We start from the raw sequence: 20942 nt of genomic DNA on the forward strand, positions 1-20942 counted from the left end.
TATCCTTTCCTTCCAAATCCACCTTCCCCCTCACTCTCAGAATAGATGAACTTACACAGATGATTGTGGTAACTGGCCATAAAAGACAGTTAAATATCATGAGGTGGCAAACCATGTAGTTTTAAGTCTGAATTCAGTTGTGTCCTTTAAGGAAAAAGGTAAAGGCTTACATGCTGCATCTTAGATATTTTACCAGCAATGTACATATGTCCTAACCCCAAACCTCTTCTTCCAAATTGCAGCCACCCACTCGGCCCTTGGTCCCTTCATGGTAGTCCAGGTAATAGATGGCAGTCTTAGTTAGGTAAGGGGCTATAGGCATAAAAAGGAATGAACGGATTTTAGGAAATAAAAACTAACAAGAGTTCAGAAACCAAAGTGAATATGGAGAAAGGGGGGAAGATGTATTCAACAAAATATAATTGAGCCCCTCCTACATGCCAAGTCTTATTCTAAGGATTGTTAAATTCACTGTTGAATAAAACCTAATACATTCCTATCCTCAGAGAGTTTAGATCTTGGGGACAGAGGGTAGTATAGAGAAGCTGGTCAACAAACTAAAGACTCCCAGGGTGAATGCTGGTGTCATTTACTGAGCCATTTACCTTCCCAAGGAGAAACCGATTTAGGGGCTACGGAGATGAGTTCATGCTGAGTTTGAGGTGCCTGTAAGACATGTGAGTAGAGATGTCCAATAGACAGACAAATATGGTTTCAAGTGTCACAAACTGAGCTGGAGCAACGTGTTTAGAAGTTATGAGAACATAAATGAACACTGAAACCATGGAGTAAAGGAGAAGCAGAGGGCCTAGAGAAAGCCCTAAGGAACATCATTTAAAGGACAGGTAGGAGGAATAGTCTGCGGAGAAGACCGGGTTTCACCATGTTAGCCAGGCTAATCTCGAACTCCTGACCTCAAGTGGTCCGCCTGCCTGGTCCTCCCAAAGTGCTGGGATTGTAGGCGTGAGTCACTGCAGCCGGCCAGATTTCTGAATTTTTAAACAATCTTCCATTCCTGAGAAACCCAACTTGGTTGTACTACCTTTTGTTATGTTGCTGGATTTGGTATATTTTATTTCAGACTTTTGTATCTATATTAAAGAAAGATTGGCTTGAAATTGTCCTTTCTTTTGATGTTCTTGTATGGTTCTGGTATCAAGGCTCCCTGCCCTCAAAAAGCAAGTTAGAAAGCATTCCCTCTTTTCTGTTCCCTGGAAAGGTATATCAAAGTATGACCTTACTTCTTCCTCAAATGCTTGGAAGAGTTCAACAGTGAAGCCATCTGGATCTGGAGTTTTCTTTTTAATTATAAGAAATTTAAATGATATAAGAATATTCACATTTTTAATTCCTCCTTGTGTCAATTTTGTTACACTGTACTTTCTGTAAATTTCTCCAATAGTTTCAAAATTATAAGCATAAATTTTTTCATAATATCCTCCAAAAATCATTTTAATGTAAGATCTGTAGCAATCCTCCTTTTTATTTCTAATATTGGTTTTTGCTGTCTTCTCTCACTTTTCTTGATTTTTCTTTTCAAGGATTTATCAATTTTTTTTATTTGTTAGACTTTGCAAAGAACCAGCTTTTAGCTTCCTTGTTCAATGTCATGTTTGTTTTCTACTTCCTTATATTCTGCTCTTTAGTATTTCTAAACTTTTACTTCACCAATATTTAGCTCTCTTCTTTTCTAATATAGGCTTTTGGAACTATAAAATTCCCTCTAAGCACAGTTTTAGCCATATCTCACAAATGTAGACATTCTGTATTTTCATCACTTTATTCTTTTTCAATCTGTGGATTATTTAGAAATATACTAATTAATTTTCAAACATGTAGAAACTTTCTAGCTGTAGCTTTTGTTTTTTTCATTTTTGAGACAAGGTTTCACTCCTATCACCCAGGCTGGGGTGCAATGGCACGATCTCGGCTCACTGCAACCTCGAACTCCTGGGCTCATGCGATCCTCCCACCTCAGCCTCCTGAGTAGCTGGGACTATAGGCACATGCCACTGCACCTGTCAAATTTTTGTATTTTTTGTAGACAGAGGGTTTAGCTATGTTGCCAAAGTTGGTCTTGAACTACTGAGCTCAAGTGATCTGCCCACCTCAGCCTCCCAAAGTGCTGGGATTACAGGCATGAGCCACTGTGCCCAGTTCTAGCTGTACTTTTCTTATTGATATCTATCATATTTTCTTTGATTGAGAAACATTCCACATTTTCAATTTTTTTGGAAAAATTTTTAGCTTTGTTTTATGGCCCAGCTTTACCATCAATTTTGTTCCATGTGCATTTGAAAAACAAAAGTATATTCTGAAGTACAGTGAGATATGTATATACATATATGAGATTAAATTTGTTCACTGTATTGTTCAATTTTATCTTCTCATTTTTTTCCTTTTGCGGTTGATTCTAACAGTTACTAAGGGGTAAGTTAAGATCCCCCACTATGACTGTGGATTGATCTGTCTCTTTTAGTTCTGTCAGTTTGGCTTATATTTTCAGGTTAGTTATTTGGTAAGATAAGTTTAGAATTATTTTATCTTCCTGGTAGATTAACCTTTTTAAATCAGTCTGGAACACGCTTCATTATCTCATAATGCTTCTTTCCTTAAAGTCTACTTCATCCAATGTCAGTGTGGCTTTGTCAACTTTCTTTAGGTTAGTATTTATACTATTTCATTTTTAGCTCTCCTGGATCCACATTTCATGTATGTATGTGTGTGTTTCATAGATAGATAGACAGATAGATACAGTCTTGTACATAAGCAACATTGTTTTTAATCCAGTTGGTAAACTTTGTTTTTTTATTTGGAATATTTAAATAATGTATATTCAATGTCATTACTAAAAACTCTGGTTCAAATCTGCTATATACTTCTTATTTGTCCACCTGTTCTGTGTTCTTTTCTTCTCTCCTACCTTCCTATGGATTACATTTTTAAAAATTATTCCTCTATTTCCACCTCTATTAGCTTAATATACGTCCTTTTCTAGTCTTTGTTTCCTTGACTCATTAAAGTTTAATTATAACTGTTGCCACTTCCAGGATAATGCAAAGACCTTAGAACCCCATTAACCTCCTTTCTGTCCTATATGCTATTATTGTTACGTATTTAATTCTACATTTTTAAAATTAATTAATTTATTTATTTATTTATAGACAGAGTCTCACACTCTGTCGCCCAGGCTGGAGTGCAGTGGTGCAATCTCAGCTAGCTGCAACCTCCGCCTCCCAGTTTCAAGTGACTCTCCTGCCTCAGCCTCCCGAGTAGCTGGGATTATAGGCGTGAGCAACCACGCCTGGCTGATTTTTCTATTTTTAGTAGAGATGGGGTTATGCCATGTTGGTCAGGCTGGTCTCGAACTCCTGGCTTCAAGCGATCCACCTGCCTTGGCCTCCCCAAGTGCTGGGATTACAGGCGTGAGCCACCGCACCTGACCCGGTAATATTTTTTACTTAGGAAAATATCAAACAAATTAGAATGTGTTACCTACCTAAGTGATAAGTGGCAAGGTCAAAGATCTACCCATTTTATTATTAAAGGATCATGCTAGCCATAGCCAATGATCAAGTTAGCTTATTTCTTAGATGAAACATAACCAGCAGAGGGCACTGGAACCCAGTAAAATAAAGTTGAGACATTAGCAGAGCTCAACTACAGAAGTGACAAGAGAAACAAGCCACTTAAAAATAAAAAAATCAAAAACATAAAACAATAAACATAAATTTTTATTAATTATATTCAGGCCAGCAATAATGCATATAGTTAGCTGAAATGTAAAGTTTATAAATTAACAGGAGAATACAATGTGAGAAACAGCTAGGTCAGTAAGAATTCCAGGAAACGATGAAACACTTTCTATGGGTATATTTAAGAGGAAAAAAGAGAAAAGGAGAGAGCAGAATCTCAAGGTTGTAAAACAAGAGTTAATATGCTTCTTATTAAAGGCAGTGAATGCATGGCCGGGCATGGTGCTTCACACCTGTCATCTCAGTACTTTGGGAAGCCAAGGCAGGTAGATCACCTGAGGTCAGCAGTTCAAGACCAGCCTGGCCAACATGATGAGACCTCGTATCTACTAAAAATACAAAACTTAGCCAGGCATGGTGGTGCACGCCTGTAGTCCCAGCTACTCAGGAGGCTGAGGTAGGAGAATCACTTGAACCCGGGAGGTGGAGGTTGCAGTGAGCCGAGATCGTGCCACTGCACTCCAGCCTGGGTGACAGAGCAAGACTCTTAAACAAAACAAACAAAAAACCAAAAAAATAAAAGTAGTGAATGCAGAACAAGAACATATTAGAGTACAAGGACTTGTTCTTTGATCAGATTACAATGAATGGAATCAGTCTGTGGGGAAGATAATGTTGCCTGAATTCAAAGATTGAATTATTGTCTCAAATGCTATTTGAGTGTTTTGACAAGTTTTTGAGCAAATGTTTAACCTTGGACCTGCTCTAAATTAATGTTTTTCCTGAATTATATATATAAAAATCAAATATCCTAAATTTACAAGGTTTATAACATAGTATTCGTCAGTGCAAGACACAGTGGTTCACGCCTGTAATCTCAGCACTCTGGGAGGCCAAGCTGGGTGGATTGCTTGAGTCCAGGAGGTCAAGACCAGCCTGGGCAATGTGGTGAGACCTTGTCTCATTTAAATAAATTTTTTTCAAAAGAAAATTAAGAGTCTAGCATAACATTACAATGACTGTTTTTTCTATAATTTTGGACTTAGCAAAGCACTTCTGATGAAGTCGAATTGCTATACCTGACTACGGTGTTAGTAATTTTTCATAGTTAAGAATGTCATAACAAGGGTATATTAATGAAAACAAAGAATGATGAATTAGTTTGATACAATTATATGTATCAACATAAGGTATGGCCAATAAAACAAACACAAAGAGAGATATCAAAAAGTACTAAACAGCACCATTCAATAAACACAATACAGTTTTCAAGACTAATCATCACAAAGGAGTATGTAAATATAAAGAAAATGTCAAAATTAACCACTAGAAGGCAGTAGCAAGCCATCACAAAGTAGCTCCCTGTCTTATAGCTAATAAGTAGCACTATTATTCTCCAATACCCCGATGTAGTAATGCTGGTATCCCTAAGAAGCTATTTCATAAAGCTCTCAAAAAATTTTTAAGTGCAACAGAGCAACAATATCAGTTTAAAAGTAATTATGAAAGTCAAAACACCCTTTCTTGTCTAAGAGAACACAGCAAAATTACAAAGATAAACACACACCAGGATCCGAAGTGTAGGGTAATGAATACTTTCATGTTTGTGGGAATATAAACTGGTATAGACTTTTGGAGAACAATTTAGCAAAATAGAGCAAAATTTAAAATGCACAAACTTTTTGAACTATTTGGAATCTAGCTCAAGGACATTCACCAGCAGCACTGTTTATTATAGTGAAGAAAAAAAAAAACTTGAGACAATCTAGATGTCTATCAACATGGAAATGGTTAAATGAAAATCCATATTATAAAATACAAAGCAGAATTTCTAAAAATTGAGGTAGATCTATATTTTGATATAGAAGCATTTCTACCATATAAGTGAAAAGTATAACTGCATAATGTATGTACATAATACATACTTACAGAAATGTTTGCAAAATTACATAGAAAAAAGAAGAACACTAAATTGTTGAAGAGGTCATGTAATGTGATTAAAGAGGGGCAATTAAGTTTTATTAAATTTATTTCTATACTATTTTAACTTTTTCAACAATCATGTATTCTCTGTTATTTGTATGATTTGAATGAGTAAAATTCAAGGCAGAAAACATTAAATGTAATAAGAGCATTTCTGTTATTGAAAAACAAGATAATTTACAATGACTAAAACAAAGACTAAAAATTGTAAGCACTGACGTGGATAAAACCATATTTTCAAGCTACCTACCGCAGTCTTAATAAAGGGTAACCTTATACAAACAAGTTTTAAGGCTAAGTTACACATCAGTGGAAAATAGAAAGAGGTAATGGATATTTAAAGATAATTCAATATACAATGCAGGCTTACTGCTACAATAATGCACAACCATCCTCTGACTTCCAACACTTTTCCAGAGAGAAAGGCAGGAGTAGTGGGGAGAGGAGAAAGGAGAGGACCCTGAATAAAAAGGAACTAATCAGAACCTCTAGATTCCTTGCCTCCATCTAAAAATAGGAATTTGGACATCATGAAATATGCCTCAGAGTACATTCAACAAGGCTAAGTTCACATCTCTTTTATGAGTATTATAAATATCAATGACTGAGTATTATAAATATCAATGACTAGTCACAGTTGGGACCTTAGCAAATTACATAAATTAATGCCATCACAGAACTTAAAAAAAGTAGGAGATCTGGGGACAGGTCATACTTAATACATCCCCACAAAAGAAATTACCCATGAGCTTCTCTTTGACTGCCTAAATGGTTACATAAACTTTTACTCCCAATCAACTTGAACGTGTTATCAAAAGAATTATATATGTGTTATCTATCTATCATCAGTGTCTCTCCCTTTATTCTTCACATTTTACTTGTTTACTTCGTACCCCAACCTAACCACTAGCCCTTCTATTTCAGTTTCATTAGCCCAAAACTGTAGCATTCAGGCATCGAATCCCTTACTTAGAATTAAGTCCTAAAAGGTCTTAAAATTGTCCAAACATATTGGATTTTGAAAATATTTAATAGGTGGTAAAACTAATCAGACTTGTCTACTCTGATTTACCATGTAAAACGACAAATTCATCTCTGTGTAAATTGTCAGCATCTGGGTGGGGGTTGGGGGAAATAAAAAGGAGAATCACTAATTTCCTAGGATTACTAAAGGCATTTGATTGCACTAAATGGATCTGAGGCCTGCGGCAAACATACATAAGGAGGGCCCATTAAGCTCCAAAGTGATTTGAAATATTGTTTTCTAAAGTCTCATGGCCTCAACAGGTCCCTGTGGAGAGAAGTTGCTTGGCAACTGGAACTTTTATTTACCAGTAGGTAATTTAATATAAAGCCTTCTAGATTATGTACCATGTATTATATTATGTTGTTTGTTCTTATTGGTTACAGCATTCTGAGGACAGGAAGAGTAGGTGGCTACTTAAGATAGTAACAAATTGATAGGGAAAAAATAGAATACAAAGTTATACTTAAATGAGTCACTTTCTAACCTTTTTATTCCCGCCCCACCCCCACCCCGCCCCATCCTCATCCCTCAAAGGGGAAGCAAACACATTTTATTCCTTTCTCCTCCCCACTAAGTGTCAGAAGAAATTTAACCACCCTCCAACTCCCAAAAAACCACACGGAAAAATAAAAACATAACTGTAACTAAGATTGTTCAAAGAAGTATGCAGCAGGGGCATCTAAGTATAAAAGGGTAGTTTTATGAAAAGAACAGTTAGCTCGCATGAAGTGCAGAACAGAAAAGACACTGTCTGTGGAAAGGAGGGGCTCCAACATAACCAGTTGCTTAATGTATAAATTGCTTAGACAGAAACATTAGTCAGGAAAAAAAAAAAAAGCCAATTACTAAAGAAAATTGCTTCCAAACCATGGCAGCTACTAGAATACATTATTAACAGATACAAGCCAGACCTGAGCACTAACATTTTTCCCTTTTTTCCCTTCACTGTAGAAAAACATTTCATGTAGTTAAGTATTATTCCAAAAATCAAGAGCAAAAGACATTGGAATCCAATACTAAATTTTAAAATTGCAGCATTTTATAATAATAGTACTGAAATAACAAGGAAATTAGCAAGTATTTCACTTTTTAAAAAGATATTCATTCTTGTTTAACCAGCACTGATATTTTCACCTTTGGTATTCTTGTTCATTTGCTGACATAAACTTCTTCTCAAAAGAATCCCACTCAAGCTAGGAAACTATCTGGAACTATGATAAATATTTTTAGAAGCTAGCATTTTTGGTTATTGGGTTACTTTCAAATAAACACTAATGTGTGCTACACAGTTTTCCCCAGAGAGAACTCTGCTTAACATCCCGAAGAGAAAAGGAAATTACTAAATGCTGTAGTTAAGACAAGGTTCACTGAATGGAACCTCTTCCAAAGAGACCTCCCTACACTATACATTCATTTGGTGAATAAAATAATAAAAATAGTGTCCTTTAATAAATAAAAGAAAATTGCATCTGTACTACCTAAACAATTCTTACCACGAAAACATGACTTGAAAATGAAATTCCAGCTTGAAGATGCAGAGAAATTTGGAAGGATAGTATGTCTAATTACCCTCTTAAAGCAACTCCAAACATTGCTCAAGGGTAATTAGCAAAAACATCAACAACAAAAACAAAACAAAGCAAAAAAAAAAAAAAAAAAACCTCAGACTGACTCTAGGCGGCAGGCACTCAACAATAAACATTTAGTTACAGTTTAAATTAAGCTCAACCAATCTATGCTAAACCACCACAACCACACAATCCACTGTTTCTGATGCACCATTAATTCTTTGCCTAGCTCCCTTCACAGTAACTTCTCAAAATAAGATGAAATAAACTTCATTCAAGAAGCATTTTATCACACACTTACTATATACTGTGCTACTAGCTAGAAACATGGAAAAATAGCAACATAGGGACTTATTCCACTTTATTGTCCAATTTCTGACCAACTCTGAAAGACAGTTTTTATTACTTATGGGAATGGCTGGACTCTAAAGTATTCATTTATAATCACTGTCATAATAACAGCCTGTTGTTGTTTGGGGTTTTTTGTTGCAATGTTAATTCAAGTTTTTGTTTTTTACCTTCATTAGCCTCTGGCCTTGAATTCTTGATATATGCAGAGAATTTGGCAAAGATGTCCATTCCAGCAGTATTTGATTCTGGGTGTTTTGGTGAAAGCTTTAAGTACCTAAATAGAAAAAGTGATATGGATTATAGATCCTTCAAAGATGAATTAGCATAAGTTCTCGCAAACCACCATGCTAGCAGTTACTAGACGTCTTTTAATAGTTATTATTATAAGAAATACCATCATTTGTTTTCTATGGTATTTTTAAAAACTGTTTTTTCCTTACGAGACAAAGCTCTGCACTGTGTTTTTGTTCACATATTAATATTCTTGGCAACCACAGGGCATGTGCACTCCACCTCCATCTGATAAATTAGAATGCTGGGGAAACAGTTGACTTGTTCAGAGATTTCTGCCAGGCCAATGGGAGTCTTGGAATGAGATTGCTAGAGCAGTGCTGTCCAAGAGAACTTTCTGTGATGATGGAAATGTTCTCTATCTTCATTGTCCAGTACAGTAGCCACTAGTGCCATGTACCTATTTGAATATGAATTTAAATTAATCACAAACAAAATTAAAAATTCACTTCCTCAGTTGCACTAGTCACATTTCAAGTGCTCAGTAGTCACCAGACAGCACAGCTCACGCGCCTTCTCAAACAGCAGTGCCAACCAGATCCTTAGTATGTCCTGCACTAAACCAGCCAGAGAACCCCAACGGCAGGAAAAGCGCCTAGGCTGGTCAAGCATCATGATCACCCATAGCAGGTTAAGGACAAAAACAGAAGGAGGCGGATCAATCGCTTGAAACCTACACCTGGGATTTCCCAAAACCTCCCTTATATTACACATTCCCTAGAATATTTATGAGGGTAGCACCGAACAACAACAAAATGAGATGTCAGAAAGCACACTGACAAGTGTTCTATTGTGTTGTCAAATTTTTCTACTTTTAGAACAGACGTAATACACCAGCTTTCTAAAACACACACAAAAATGTATATTTCACATGTTTAGATTTAAAACACACATACTCTGTGTATATTTCTTCTTCAAACTGGAAAATATATGAAAAAGCTCAATTATTCATCTTCCCTTTAGGAGGACTCATGTCAGCCCCAGGAGTCAGGGCTAGAAGAATTCAGATTCTTAGCCCCATTTTAGGGAAGATTAATCAGCTTGAAGGTCCTGCAAAACGTCACTAGAAAATGGACTTGGGAGCAATAAGACTTTAGAAAAAACCTTACAGTGTACTAATTATTTCAGCTCATTTATTTGAAGACATTGTCTTGCCAGCTTTCTTTAAAAACGAAGGGGAAGTAGTTTTCAAAATTCAGTTCAGTTGCAAGTTGTGTTTCAGCTTTTATATTCATGTATCTTCTGTTTACTATTTTGAATTCAGGAAGAGATATATCTTCTAAATATTGGGCAGAGTACTATATTGGTAAGGAAGATATAAAATATCTATTGAACACCTACATGCTCAAGACATCTTTTTTAATAAGTGTACCTAGTCTCTAGATAGCTCTCATTTTTTAAGCTTAAAGATTTATCTTATAAACACAATTATTTACATAAAGAGTTTTTCTGTAAAAATTACAGTGAGTTTCACCTGAATTTAGATATCTATATCTATCTAGCCACACATTAACCACACATCACCAACTATAGGACCCTTTACCCTCTCCATTTTCTTTGTTTCTGCCTGGGCTGAAACAGTTAATCACAGATCCACCATCCCTGGATTTTCCTTGACTATACAAACAAGCCTCCGGTTTAAATGTTTGTACTGCTTGTGATACAGGACCATCATTGACTCATTTCAAACAAAAAATAGCGCAGTGAACATAGTGCCTTTTCAATACATCTATGTCTTCCTATAGCCAAGTTTCCCAAATTCTCCTTTTCCCCAACCACTATTTAGCTGTACCTAATTGTACTAATGAAGTAAGCCTCATAGTTCTTAAAATAATTTTCGGGAAGGCAGGCTTGAATTACAGATCATTTATATATTCATCATTCATATATACAGTGTAATTCTTGTAATATGCCCTGTTGTCCCTTTGAGATGAATTACTAATTTTGTACTTTTGTGTGTGTGTGTGTGTGTGTGTGTGTGTGTGTGTGTGTGTGTGTGTGACAGGGTCTCCCTCTGTCACCCAGGGTGGAGTGTAGTGGCAGGATCTTGCTCACTGCAGCCTCAACCTCCTGGGCTCAAGCGATCCTCCCACCTCAGCCTCCTGAGTAGCTGGGACTACAGGCATGTGCCACCACACTTGGCTAGCTTTTTGTATTTTTTGTAGAGACGAGGTTTCCCCATGTTGCCCAGGCTAGTGTTGAACTCCTGGGCTCAAGTGATCCTCCTGCCTCAGCCTCCCAAAGTGCTGGGATTACAGGCCTGAGCCACTGCACCCAGCCTGTACTATTAATTTAATGCACAGAATAGTATAGCTATAAGAGAATGTTCACCTCAGATCTCTCATTTTACCTAAAAGGAAATTATGTTCCAGAAAGCTTACACACTTGGCCCCCAAATCACTCAGCTAATTAAAAGTATTGACAAACGAGACCAAGCACAGTGGCTCATGCCTGTAATCCCAGCACTTTGGGATGCCAAGGTGGGCGGATCGATTGAGGTCAGGAGTTCGAGACTAGCCTGGCCAACATGGCAAAACTCTGTCTCCACTAAAAATACAAAAATCAGCCAGGCATGGTAGCGGGTGCCTGTAATCCCAGCTTCTCAGGAGTCTGAGGCAGGAGAATTGCTTGAGACCAGGAAGCAGAGGTTGCAGTGAGCAGAGATCATGCCACTGCACTCAGCCCGGGTGACAGAGCGAGACTGCGTCTCAAAAAAAAAAAAGTACTGACAAACTAAAACTGAAATCTCCTGTCCCCAGGTCTAGTGTTTTTGTTTGTTTGTTTGTTTCTATTACAGATTAGATTATCTCTAAAAGATAAATCAAATTCTAAACCAGTAGGTTCAAAATCAACTTTTTTGCATCTTCCCCAAACATTACATTGTAATTTATGCATTATTATTGGCTTTAGCAAATAGCTTGATCAAGCAATGGTTTTCGGTTATTGTGAGAACTCATTTTAACACTTAGCAAAAGGGAGACAAATAATAAAAGGTTAAGTGTCAATGACAGAATAGACATGAGCACCCAGGGTATTTAGACTTTCAGATAAGTCCTTAATTCTGCTTACATCACAGACTCTTAACATTTTAGACTAGCTAAGAATGTTTCCATGCTTTTAGGAAAGATCTCAGGCATTTTCTCCTTTCTGGTGTAAATATAAAAATGAAGGCTGATTAGCCTTGTAAATTCCTTTTTTGTATGTCTCTTTTTTTTTTTTTTTTTGAGACAGAGTTTTGCTCTTATTGTCCAGGCTAGAGTACAGTGGCGCAATCTCCGCTCACTGCAACCTCTGCCTTCCGGTTTCAAGCGATTTTCCTGCCTCAGCCTCCCAAGTCGCTGGGATTACAGGCGCCCGTCACCACGCCCAGCTAATTTTTTGTATTTTTATTAGAAACAGGGTTTCACCATGTTGGTCAGGCTGGTCTCAAACTGCTGACCTCATGATCCACCCGCCTTGGCCTCCCAAAGTGCTGGGATTACAGGCGTGAGCTACCACACCCGGCGTGTATGTCTCATTTTTAAAAAAGGTTTAATAACATTTTATAGCATGCCCCTCCAAATTTATCTCGCTTCCTTCTATTTTATCCTTTTATCAGTAAGTTAGCTAAGTATATCTAGGCTGTTTCAGTTAAAAATCCAAGTCTCAAAGTTTTTTAGCAAAGTGGTTTCTTCATTCAAGCAAGAACTATAAAACATACACAAAAATACTTTCCCCAGAGAAGAAGAAAAAGTTCACTTTAAAACCTATAGCTACACATACCAGTAAAAGTTATCTGATTTGAGCTTTTCATTAGCCTCTCAATGTTAAGCAACTCTAGAATAGACAATTGCCTGTATGTATATTTGTCATGATTAAATCAGGAAGTGTTCACAAAAAACCACTCAGTTCTCAGTACATCAAATGACAAAAACATGTTATTAGAAATGCTAGATTCCAGTCTACAAGCTTGCACAATTCTTCTCCTTTTTCTCCTTATCCTATTTAGAAACAGTCTTACAAGCAGAGCCTGAAGAAGACTAGCAATAAAGACCTGAGACCTCCTTGTTCTGGAAGAAAAGGCAGTGAGACAGAATGGTCCCTGGGTGCCCTAGAACAATATAGCACAATAGAGGGAAGGAAAATAAATGCAGCTTGTGATCCCAGAAACTCTTCCTCCTCCCACTCATCCCCTAGAAACAATTCTGCATGATGAAAATTATGCTAATTAATTAGCATTTCACATTCTGGGTCCATAGAGCCCACTAAGAAGGCGACATTCCCACTTCAAACATGCTGTTTCAATGCATACAAATAAATAAAAATTCATCAGAAGAGTTAAGATTCACCTGCTTTTTCAAAGCATTCACTGAATTAAGTAAGGGCAGGCACTGTGGCTCACACCTGTAATCCCAGCACTTTGGGAGGCCAAGGAGGTCGGATCACTTGAAGTCAGGAGTTCCAAACCAGCCTGGCCAACATGGTGAAACCCCGTCTCTACTAAAAATACAAAAATTAGCCAGGTGTGGTGGTGCACATCTGTAATCCCAGCTACTCAGGAGGCTGAAGCAGGAGAATTGCTTCAACCTGGCAAGTGGAGGTTGCAATGAGCCAAGATGCTGCCACTGCACTCCAGCCTGGGCGACACAGCAAGGCTCTGTCTCAAAAAAAAAAAAAAAAAAAGAATTCACTGAATTAAGTTTAATAACCACCTTTGGTCCCACTTGTTCACAGTCAAGTAAACTATCTTTGATTTCTCTCCTACCTTTCCTCTAAACTTGAGCTAGCTTTCAATTTTGTACTCATTAAACCACAATCCCAATTAAAGACTTAACATTTTCCCTCTTTTACAAAAGCCAAACCCAATAAAATAAGAAGCAGAAAGCAGAGAACAGATGAAACACAGATTTTTGAAGTCATATTGATGTGGCTTCAAAAGTATCCCTGCTCTGCCACCATTAACTGTGAAACCTTGGACAAATTATTTGGATTACATCTTCAGTTTCTTCACAAAGTCTTTGTGAGGATTAACAGAGATAATCCACAAAATAACCCACAAAGCACAATGCATGGTGCATAATTAGTACTTGAGTGTTATTAATAACAGCAGAGGGATAAGCAGCATCAAAAACAATCCCTGGCCAGGCACGGTGGCTCACGCCTGTAATCCCAGCACTTTGGGAGGCTGAGGTGGGCAGATGGCTTGAGCCAGGAGTTCAAGGCCACAGCTTGGGTAACATGGCGAGACCCTGTTCTCAGACACCAATTGAAAGTGATCTTACTCTCAACAAAAAAAATACAAAAATTAGCCAGGCGTGGCGGTGTGCACCTGTAGTCCCAGCTACTCAAGAGGCTGAGGCAGGAGGATTATGAGCCTGGGAGGTTGAGGCTGCAGTGAGGTAAGATTGCACCACCGCATTCCAGCCTGGGTGACAGAGCAAGGAGTGAGACCCTGTCTCTAAACAAAAACAGAACAAAACAAAAAAAAAACAAAGAAGAAGTAAAAATTTTTACCCCTACAGGGGATTTGGCACACTATGAACATTTATAACACAAAGATTCCTATGTATTTAAACTGAATGAAAAAGACCATCTCTGGTTACAATGTTTCTATGAATATGCTCAAATATAATGGGGCTAGAATTTTTATATAAAAAAGCAATATGAAAATGTTTGTTTTCAAGGTCCAATTTAAAGCTATGATGTCTTATAGAGCATTAGATGCTAAGAATCCAGAATATTCCATATTAACCTTACTATTTCTCTTAATGTCACTTTCCCTCAGAGAGAAATGAGCAAGAATAATGAAAATTCTTTTTTTTTTCCTTCTTTTTTGAGACAGGGTCTTGCTGTATCGTGCAGGCTGGAATGCAGTGGCATGATCTCAGCTCACTGCAACCTCTGCCTCCCAGGCCCGAGCGATCCTCCCACCTCAGGCTCCCCAGTAGCTGGGACTACAGGCACGTGCCACCATATCCAGCTAATTTTTGTATTTTTTTGTAGAGACAGGGTTTCACCATGCTGCCCAGGCTGGTCTTGAACTCCTGAGCTCAAGTCATCCGCCCGCCTCAGTCTCCCAAAGTGCTGGGATTACAGGCATGAGCCACCGCGCCCAGCCCAAAAGTCTTCATTGTTGTTGTTGCTGAAGGATGTAAGAGAATATGAGGAAATGTCCATTTAACTAAAGTCATATGTATGTTTTCAGCACACTAATTTTAAAAACTTATATATACTTGGAAGAATTTATATAATAAGCACTTCAGACAATCCTTTAAAACAAAATAGTTTCCTTCATAGAGAATGAATAATAATTCAAACTACTTCTCCATTTATAATTTAATGTTGATACAATGATCTACAGTGACATGAGAGGAAGATCATTTTCAGTTAGTGTCTGAGAGCAAGTTGGCAAATATGGAACTTACCTCTGAGCTGACACTTTTAAGACTAAAAAGGGACCAGGCATGACAGCTTACATGTGTAATCCCAGCAATTTGGGAGGCTGAGGCAGGAGAACTGATTGCGCCCATGAGTTTGAGACCAACCTGGGCAACATAGCAAGACCCCATCTCTACAAAAATTTTTTAAAACTTAGCTGGGCATGGTGGCACACACCTGTACTCCCAGTGCCTCAGGGGAATTGCTTGAGCCCAGGAGGTCGAGGCTGTGGTGAGCCATAATCACACCACTGCACTCCAGCCTGGGCAACAGAGCAAGACCATGTCTCAAAAAAAAAAAAAAAAGACCAAAAAGGGACCTACAAGTGGGACATAGGGTGCATGCCTGTGGTCCCACTTATTTGGAAGGCTGAGGCAGGAGGATCATCCTAGGCAGGAGGCTAGGAGTTCAAGGTTGCAGTGAGCCAGGACAGCAACACTGCACTCCAGCCTGGGCGACAGTACAAGATACTGTCTATATATATATATATATATATATATATATATATATATATATTTTTTTTTTTTTTTTAAAGTATGGCTGGGCGCGGTAGCTCATGCCTGTAATCCCAGCACTTTGGGAGGCTGAGGTGGGCAGGTCACAAGGTCAGGAGTTCAAGAGCAGCTTGGCCAATATGGTAAAACCCTGTCTCTACTAAAAATACAAAAAAAATTAGCAGGGCATGGTGGCGGGCACCTGTAATCCCAGCTATTCAAGAGACTGAGGCAGGAGAATCGCTTGAACCCAGGAGGCGGAGGTTGCAGTGAGTCGAGATCGTGCCACTGCACTCCAGCCTGGGCGACAGAAAGACTCCGTCAAAAAAAAAAGAAAAAAAAAGTTATGGTCAGGCGCGGTGGCTCATGCCTGTAATCCCAGCACTCTGGGAGGCCGAGGCGGGTGGATCACCTGAGGTCCAGAGTTCGAGACCAGCCTGGCCAACATGGTGAAATCCCATCTCTACTAAAAACAGAAAAAATTAGCTGGGCATGGTGGTGGACGCCTGTAACTCCAGCTACTTGGGAGGCTAAGGCAGGAGAATCTCCTGAACCTGACAGGCAGAGGTTGCAGTGAGCCAAGATCACGCCATTGCACTCCAGCCTGGGCAACAAAAGTGAAACTCCGTCTCAAAAAAAAAAAAAAAAAAAGTTATTTCCACTAAGTTGAATTCATGTTCACAATAGTACCCTACTGAGACATATAAAGCTTCAATTTATATTCACAAATATCCTAGCTTTGATTTATTGGCATTCTAATTATATGCATGGCCTGAAGGAAAAATCAAGACATGGTTTTCTTAATGTTGGTCTGGAGATACTTTACTGGGGATGAAAGGAAGGTTAGGACTCCTGGGAAGGTAGAGAAAAAAAGAAGCTCCAGGCTCTTAGAAGGGCAGGAAGGATAGTAGAGGATAGGCTTTTAGAATTTTAGTAGAAAAAAAGAATTAAGAAAATAAAATCTTAGGCTTAGCACAAGATTGTTAACCAGAGGGCAATTCTGCTCACAACAGATGAGAAGCTAGTTATAGACAGAGGCGTTGTTGCTCATCAGCCTTCCTGCCTACCATCCCAACCATGCACATCACAGTCCAGCCACTCCAAGTCTCCCCCAAATATACGTATAATATTAATATTATATTAATTATAATATACATTACATACTATTTCTGTATAGTATGTGTATAACATATATGTTTATACTATTGATTTAAAATGACTCTTCTGCTCTGCAATACCTGTCACTCCTTTGTTCAACTGCTGAACATCTTTTTTCTTTTTTTTTTTAAATTAAGACAGTTCAAGTGTTCTCTCTTCTCTAAAGCCTTTCCTGATTCCATTCACTTCCCCATCCCACCACCATAAACACCTCTCCACCCATACATGACTGTACTTGTTGAGGGCAAGAACTGTGTTTTATTTACTAATATATTCACAGTGCTTTGTAGTCCATTAATGCTTTGCAGAATGAATAAATCAATAAATAAATGAATGGATGAATACTGAGTAACTGGGCCAGGTACAGTGGCTCACACCTGTAATCCCAGCACTTTGAGAGGCCGAGGTGGGCGGATACCTTGAGGTCAGGATTTCGAGACAAGCCTGGCCAACATGGTGGAACCCCATCTCCACTAAAAATACAAAAATTAGCCAGGCATGGTGGCAGGTGCCTGTAATCCCAGCTACTTGGGAGGCTGAAGCACAAGAATCACTTGAACCCAGGAGGCAGAGGTTGTAGTGAGCCAAGATTGTGCCACTGCACTCCAGCCTGGGTGACAGAGTGAGCCTCTGTCTCAAAAAAAACAAAACAAACAAAAAAAAACCAAATTGAGTAACTTCAGGTATAACTTGTCTTATTGTGCTTTGCTTTATTGAGCTTTGCTTCATTGTGCTTTGCAGATATTACGTTTTTTACAAATTGAAGGTTTATGGCACCCTGAGTCAAGCAAGATGGCGCCATTTTGCCCAGCAGCATGTGCTCACTTCATGTCTCTGTCACACTGTGGTATTTTTTGCAATATTTCAAAACTTTTCATTATTATTGTATCTGTTATGATGATCTGTGATCAGTGATCTCTGATGTTACTCTTGTAATTGTTTTGGGGGCACCACAAACCACACCCATATAAGACAGCACACTTAACTGATTAATATCGCGTGTGTTCTGACTGCTCCAGTGATTGCTGTTCCCCTGTCTTTCCCTCTCCTCAGGCCTTCCTGCTCCCTGAGACAAAATAATATTGAAATCAGCCCACAGTTGATGACCCTACAATGACCTCTCAGTGTTCAGGTGAAGGGAAGAGTCACATATCTCTCACTTTAAATCAAAAGCTAGAAATGATTATGCTTAGTGAGGAAAGCATGTCGAAAGCTGAGACAGGCCAAAAGCTGAGATAGGCTGAAAGCTAGACTTCTTCCACCAAACAGCCAAACGGCATATACAGAAGAAAAGTTCTTGAAGGAAATAGTGCTATTCCAGTGAACACACAAATGATAGAGAAAAACAGCTTTATTGCCAATAGGGAGAAAGTTTGAGTGGTCCAGATAATCAAACCAGCCACAGCATTCCCTTAAGCCAAAACCTAATCCAGATCAAGGCCCTAACTCACTTCAGTTCTATCAAGGCAGAGAGAGGTGACAAATCTACAGAAGAAAAGTTTGAAGGTAGCAGAGGTTGGTTCGTGAGGTTTAAGGAAAGAGGCCATCTTTGTAACATAAAAGTAAAACATGAAGCAGCAAATGCTTATGCAGAAGCTGCATGCAGCCAGTTATCTAGAAGATCTAGCTGATCTATCTAGAAGATCTAGCTGATCTATCTAGATCTTCATCACCTTCATCTGATGATCTATCTAGAAAATCTGATCTACCTTCAACAATGATCTATCTAGAATTGATCTTCTAGATAGATCATTGATGAAGGTGGCTACACTAAACAGATTTTTAATGCAGACAAAACCTTCTGTTGAAAGATGTCATCTATGATTTTCATAGCTACAGAGAAAAAGTCAACGTCTGGTTTCAAATCTTCAAAGGACAGGCTGACTCTGTTAAGAGTCTAATCCAGCTGTTGACATTAGGTTGAAACCCATGCTCATCTTCCATTCCAAAATTTGAAGAACCCTTAAGAATTATACTGAAGCTACTCTGCACATGCTCTATAAATGGAACAATAAAGCCTGGATAATGGCACATCCATCTGTTCACAGTATGGTTTACTAAATATTTTAAGCCCACTGTTGAGACCCACTGCCCAGGAAAAAAAGATTCCTTTCTAAATATTACTGCTCATTGACAATGCACTAGTCCCCCCCAGAACTCTGATAGAGATATACAGGGAGATCATGGTTGTTTTCATGCCTGCTAACACAACATCCATTCTGCAGTCCATAAATTTTGACTTTCAAGTCTTATTATTTAATAAACACATTTCATAAGGCCATAGAAAGTGATTCCTCTGATGGATCTGAGCAAAGCAAAGTGACCTGGAAAAGATTTACCTTTCTAGATGCAATTAAGAACATTCAGCCAGGTCTGGTGGCTCACACCACACCTGTAATCCCAGCACTTTGGGAGGCCAAGACAGGCGGATCATCTGAGGTCAGGAGTTCAAGACCAGCCTGGCCAAAATGGCAAAACCCCAACTCTACTAAAAAATACAAAAAAATTAGCCGGGCGTGGCAGCAGGCACCTGTAATCCCAGCTACTCGGGAGGCTGAAGCAGGAGAATTGCTTGAACCTGGGAGGTGGAGGTTGCAGTGAGCCGAGATCACATCACTGCACTCCAGCCTGGGCGATAAGAACGAAAACTCCGTCCAAAAAAAAAAAAAAAACACGAACATTCATGATTCATGGGAGGAGGTCAAAATAGCAACATTAACAGGAGTTTGGAGGAAGTGGATTCTAACCCTCATGGACGACATTCACAGGTTCAAGACATCAGTGGAGGGAGGAACTACATATGTGTTGAAAACAGCAAGAGAACTAGAATTAGAAGTGGAGCCTGAAAATGAATCAAATTGTTCTACCTTCATAATAAAATTTGAATGGATGAGGAGTTGCTTCTTATGATGAGCAAAGAAAATGGTTTCTTGAGATAGAATGTATACCTAGTGAAGATGCTAAGAACATTGTTGAAATGACAACAAGGAATTTAGAATATTACATCGACTTAGTTGTTAAAACAGCAGGAGGGTTTCAGAAGATGGATTCTAATTTTGAAAAAGGTTCTACTGTGGGTAAAAACACTATCAAACAGGGGTGCATGTTCTCAGGACCTCTTGAGATTAGCCTCAGGCAAAGAATATTTACTTTAAAATTTTTAAATGTTATCAAACACTATTGCATGTTACAGAGAAATCTTTCATGAAAGGAAGAGTCCATCAATGTAGACAAATTCATTGTTATCTTACTTCAAGAAATTGCCACAGCCACCCCAACCAGCAATCACCATTCTGATCAGTCAGTAGCCAGCAACATCAAGGCAAGACCCTCCATCGGCAAAAAGATTGACTCGCTGAAGGCTCAGATAACCATTAGCATTTTTTAGCAATGATTTCTTTTTGAGACGGAGTTTTGCTTTTGTCACCCAGGCTGGAGTGCAGTGGCACGATCTTGGCTCACTACAACCTCTGCCTCCCTGGTTCAAGCAATTCTCCTGCCTCAGCCTCCCGAGTAGCTGGGATTACAGGTGCCTGCCACCATGCCCAGCTAATTTTTTTTGTATTTTTTAGTAGAGACGGGGTTTCTTCATGTTGGTCAGGCTGGTCTCGAACTCTCAACCTCAGGTGATCCATCCGCCTCAGCCTCCCAAAGTGCTGGGATTACAGGCATGAGCCACCACACCCAGCCTAGCAATGAAGTATTTTTAAATTAAGGTACATGCAATATTTTCAGACATAATGCTATTATTGCACACTTAAAACACTACAGTATACTACTGTAAATATAACTTTTACATGCACTGGGAAACCAAAAATTTCATGTGACTCATTTTATTCCAATATTCATTTTATCACAGTGGTCTGGAACCTAACTCGCAATGGTCTGGAACCATACCCTTCAGGGTATGCCTATAATTATTTTAGAACCCTCCATCTCAATAATCCCATTCCCAGAA

At 38.6% G+C, this 20942-nt stretch overlaps 1 protein-coding gene across 1 annotated transcript in view; it reads right to left on the bottom strand.

Annotated features, from left to right (window-relative positions):
• The window catches only part of CLIC4 (chloride intracellular channel 4), a 95300-nt gene that overhangs the window by 5565 nt on the left and 68793 nt on the right, over window positions 1–20942 (bottom strand). Inside the window, exon 4 of the mRNA XM_001168510.7 lies at window positions 8792–8898. Within this exon, the coding sequence (XP_001168510.2) occupies window positions 8792–8898 (107 nt within the window). The remainder of the gene's footprint in view (window positions 1–8791; window positions 8899–20942) is intronic.

Source organism: Pan troglodytes, chromosome 1 (assembly GCF_028858775.2).
Source record: "Pan troglodytes isolate AG18354 chromosome 1, NHGRI_mPanTro3-v2.0_pri, whole genome shotgun sequence".
Taxonomy (NCBI): Eukaryota; Metazoa; Chordata; class Mammalia; order Primates; family Hominidae; genus Pan; species Pan troglodytes.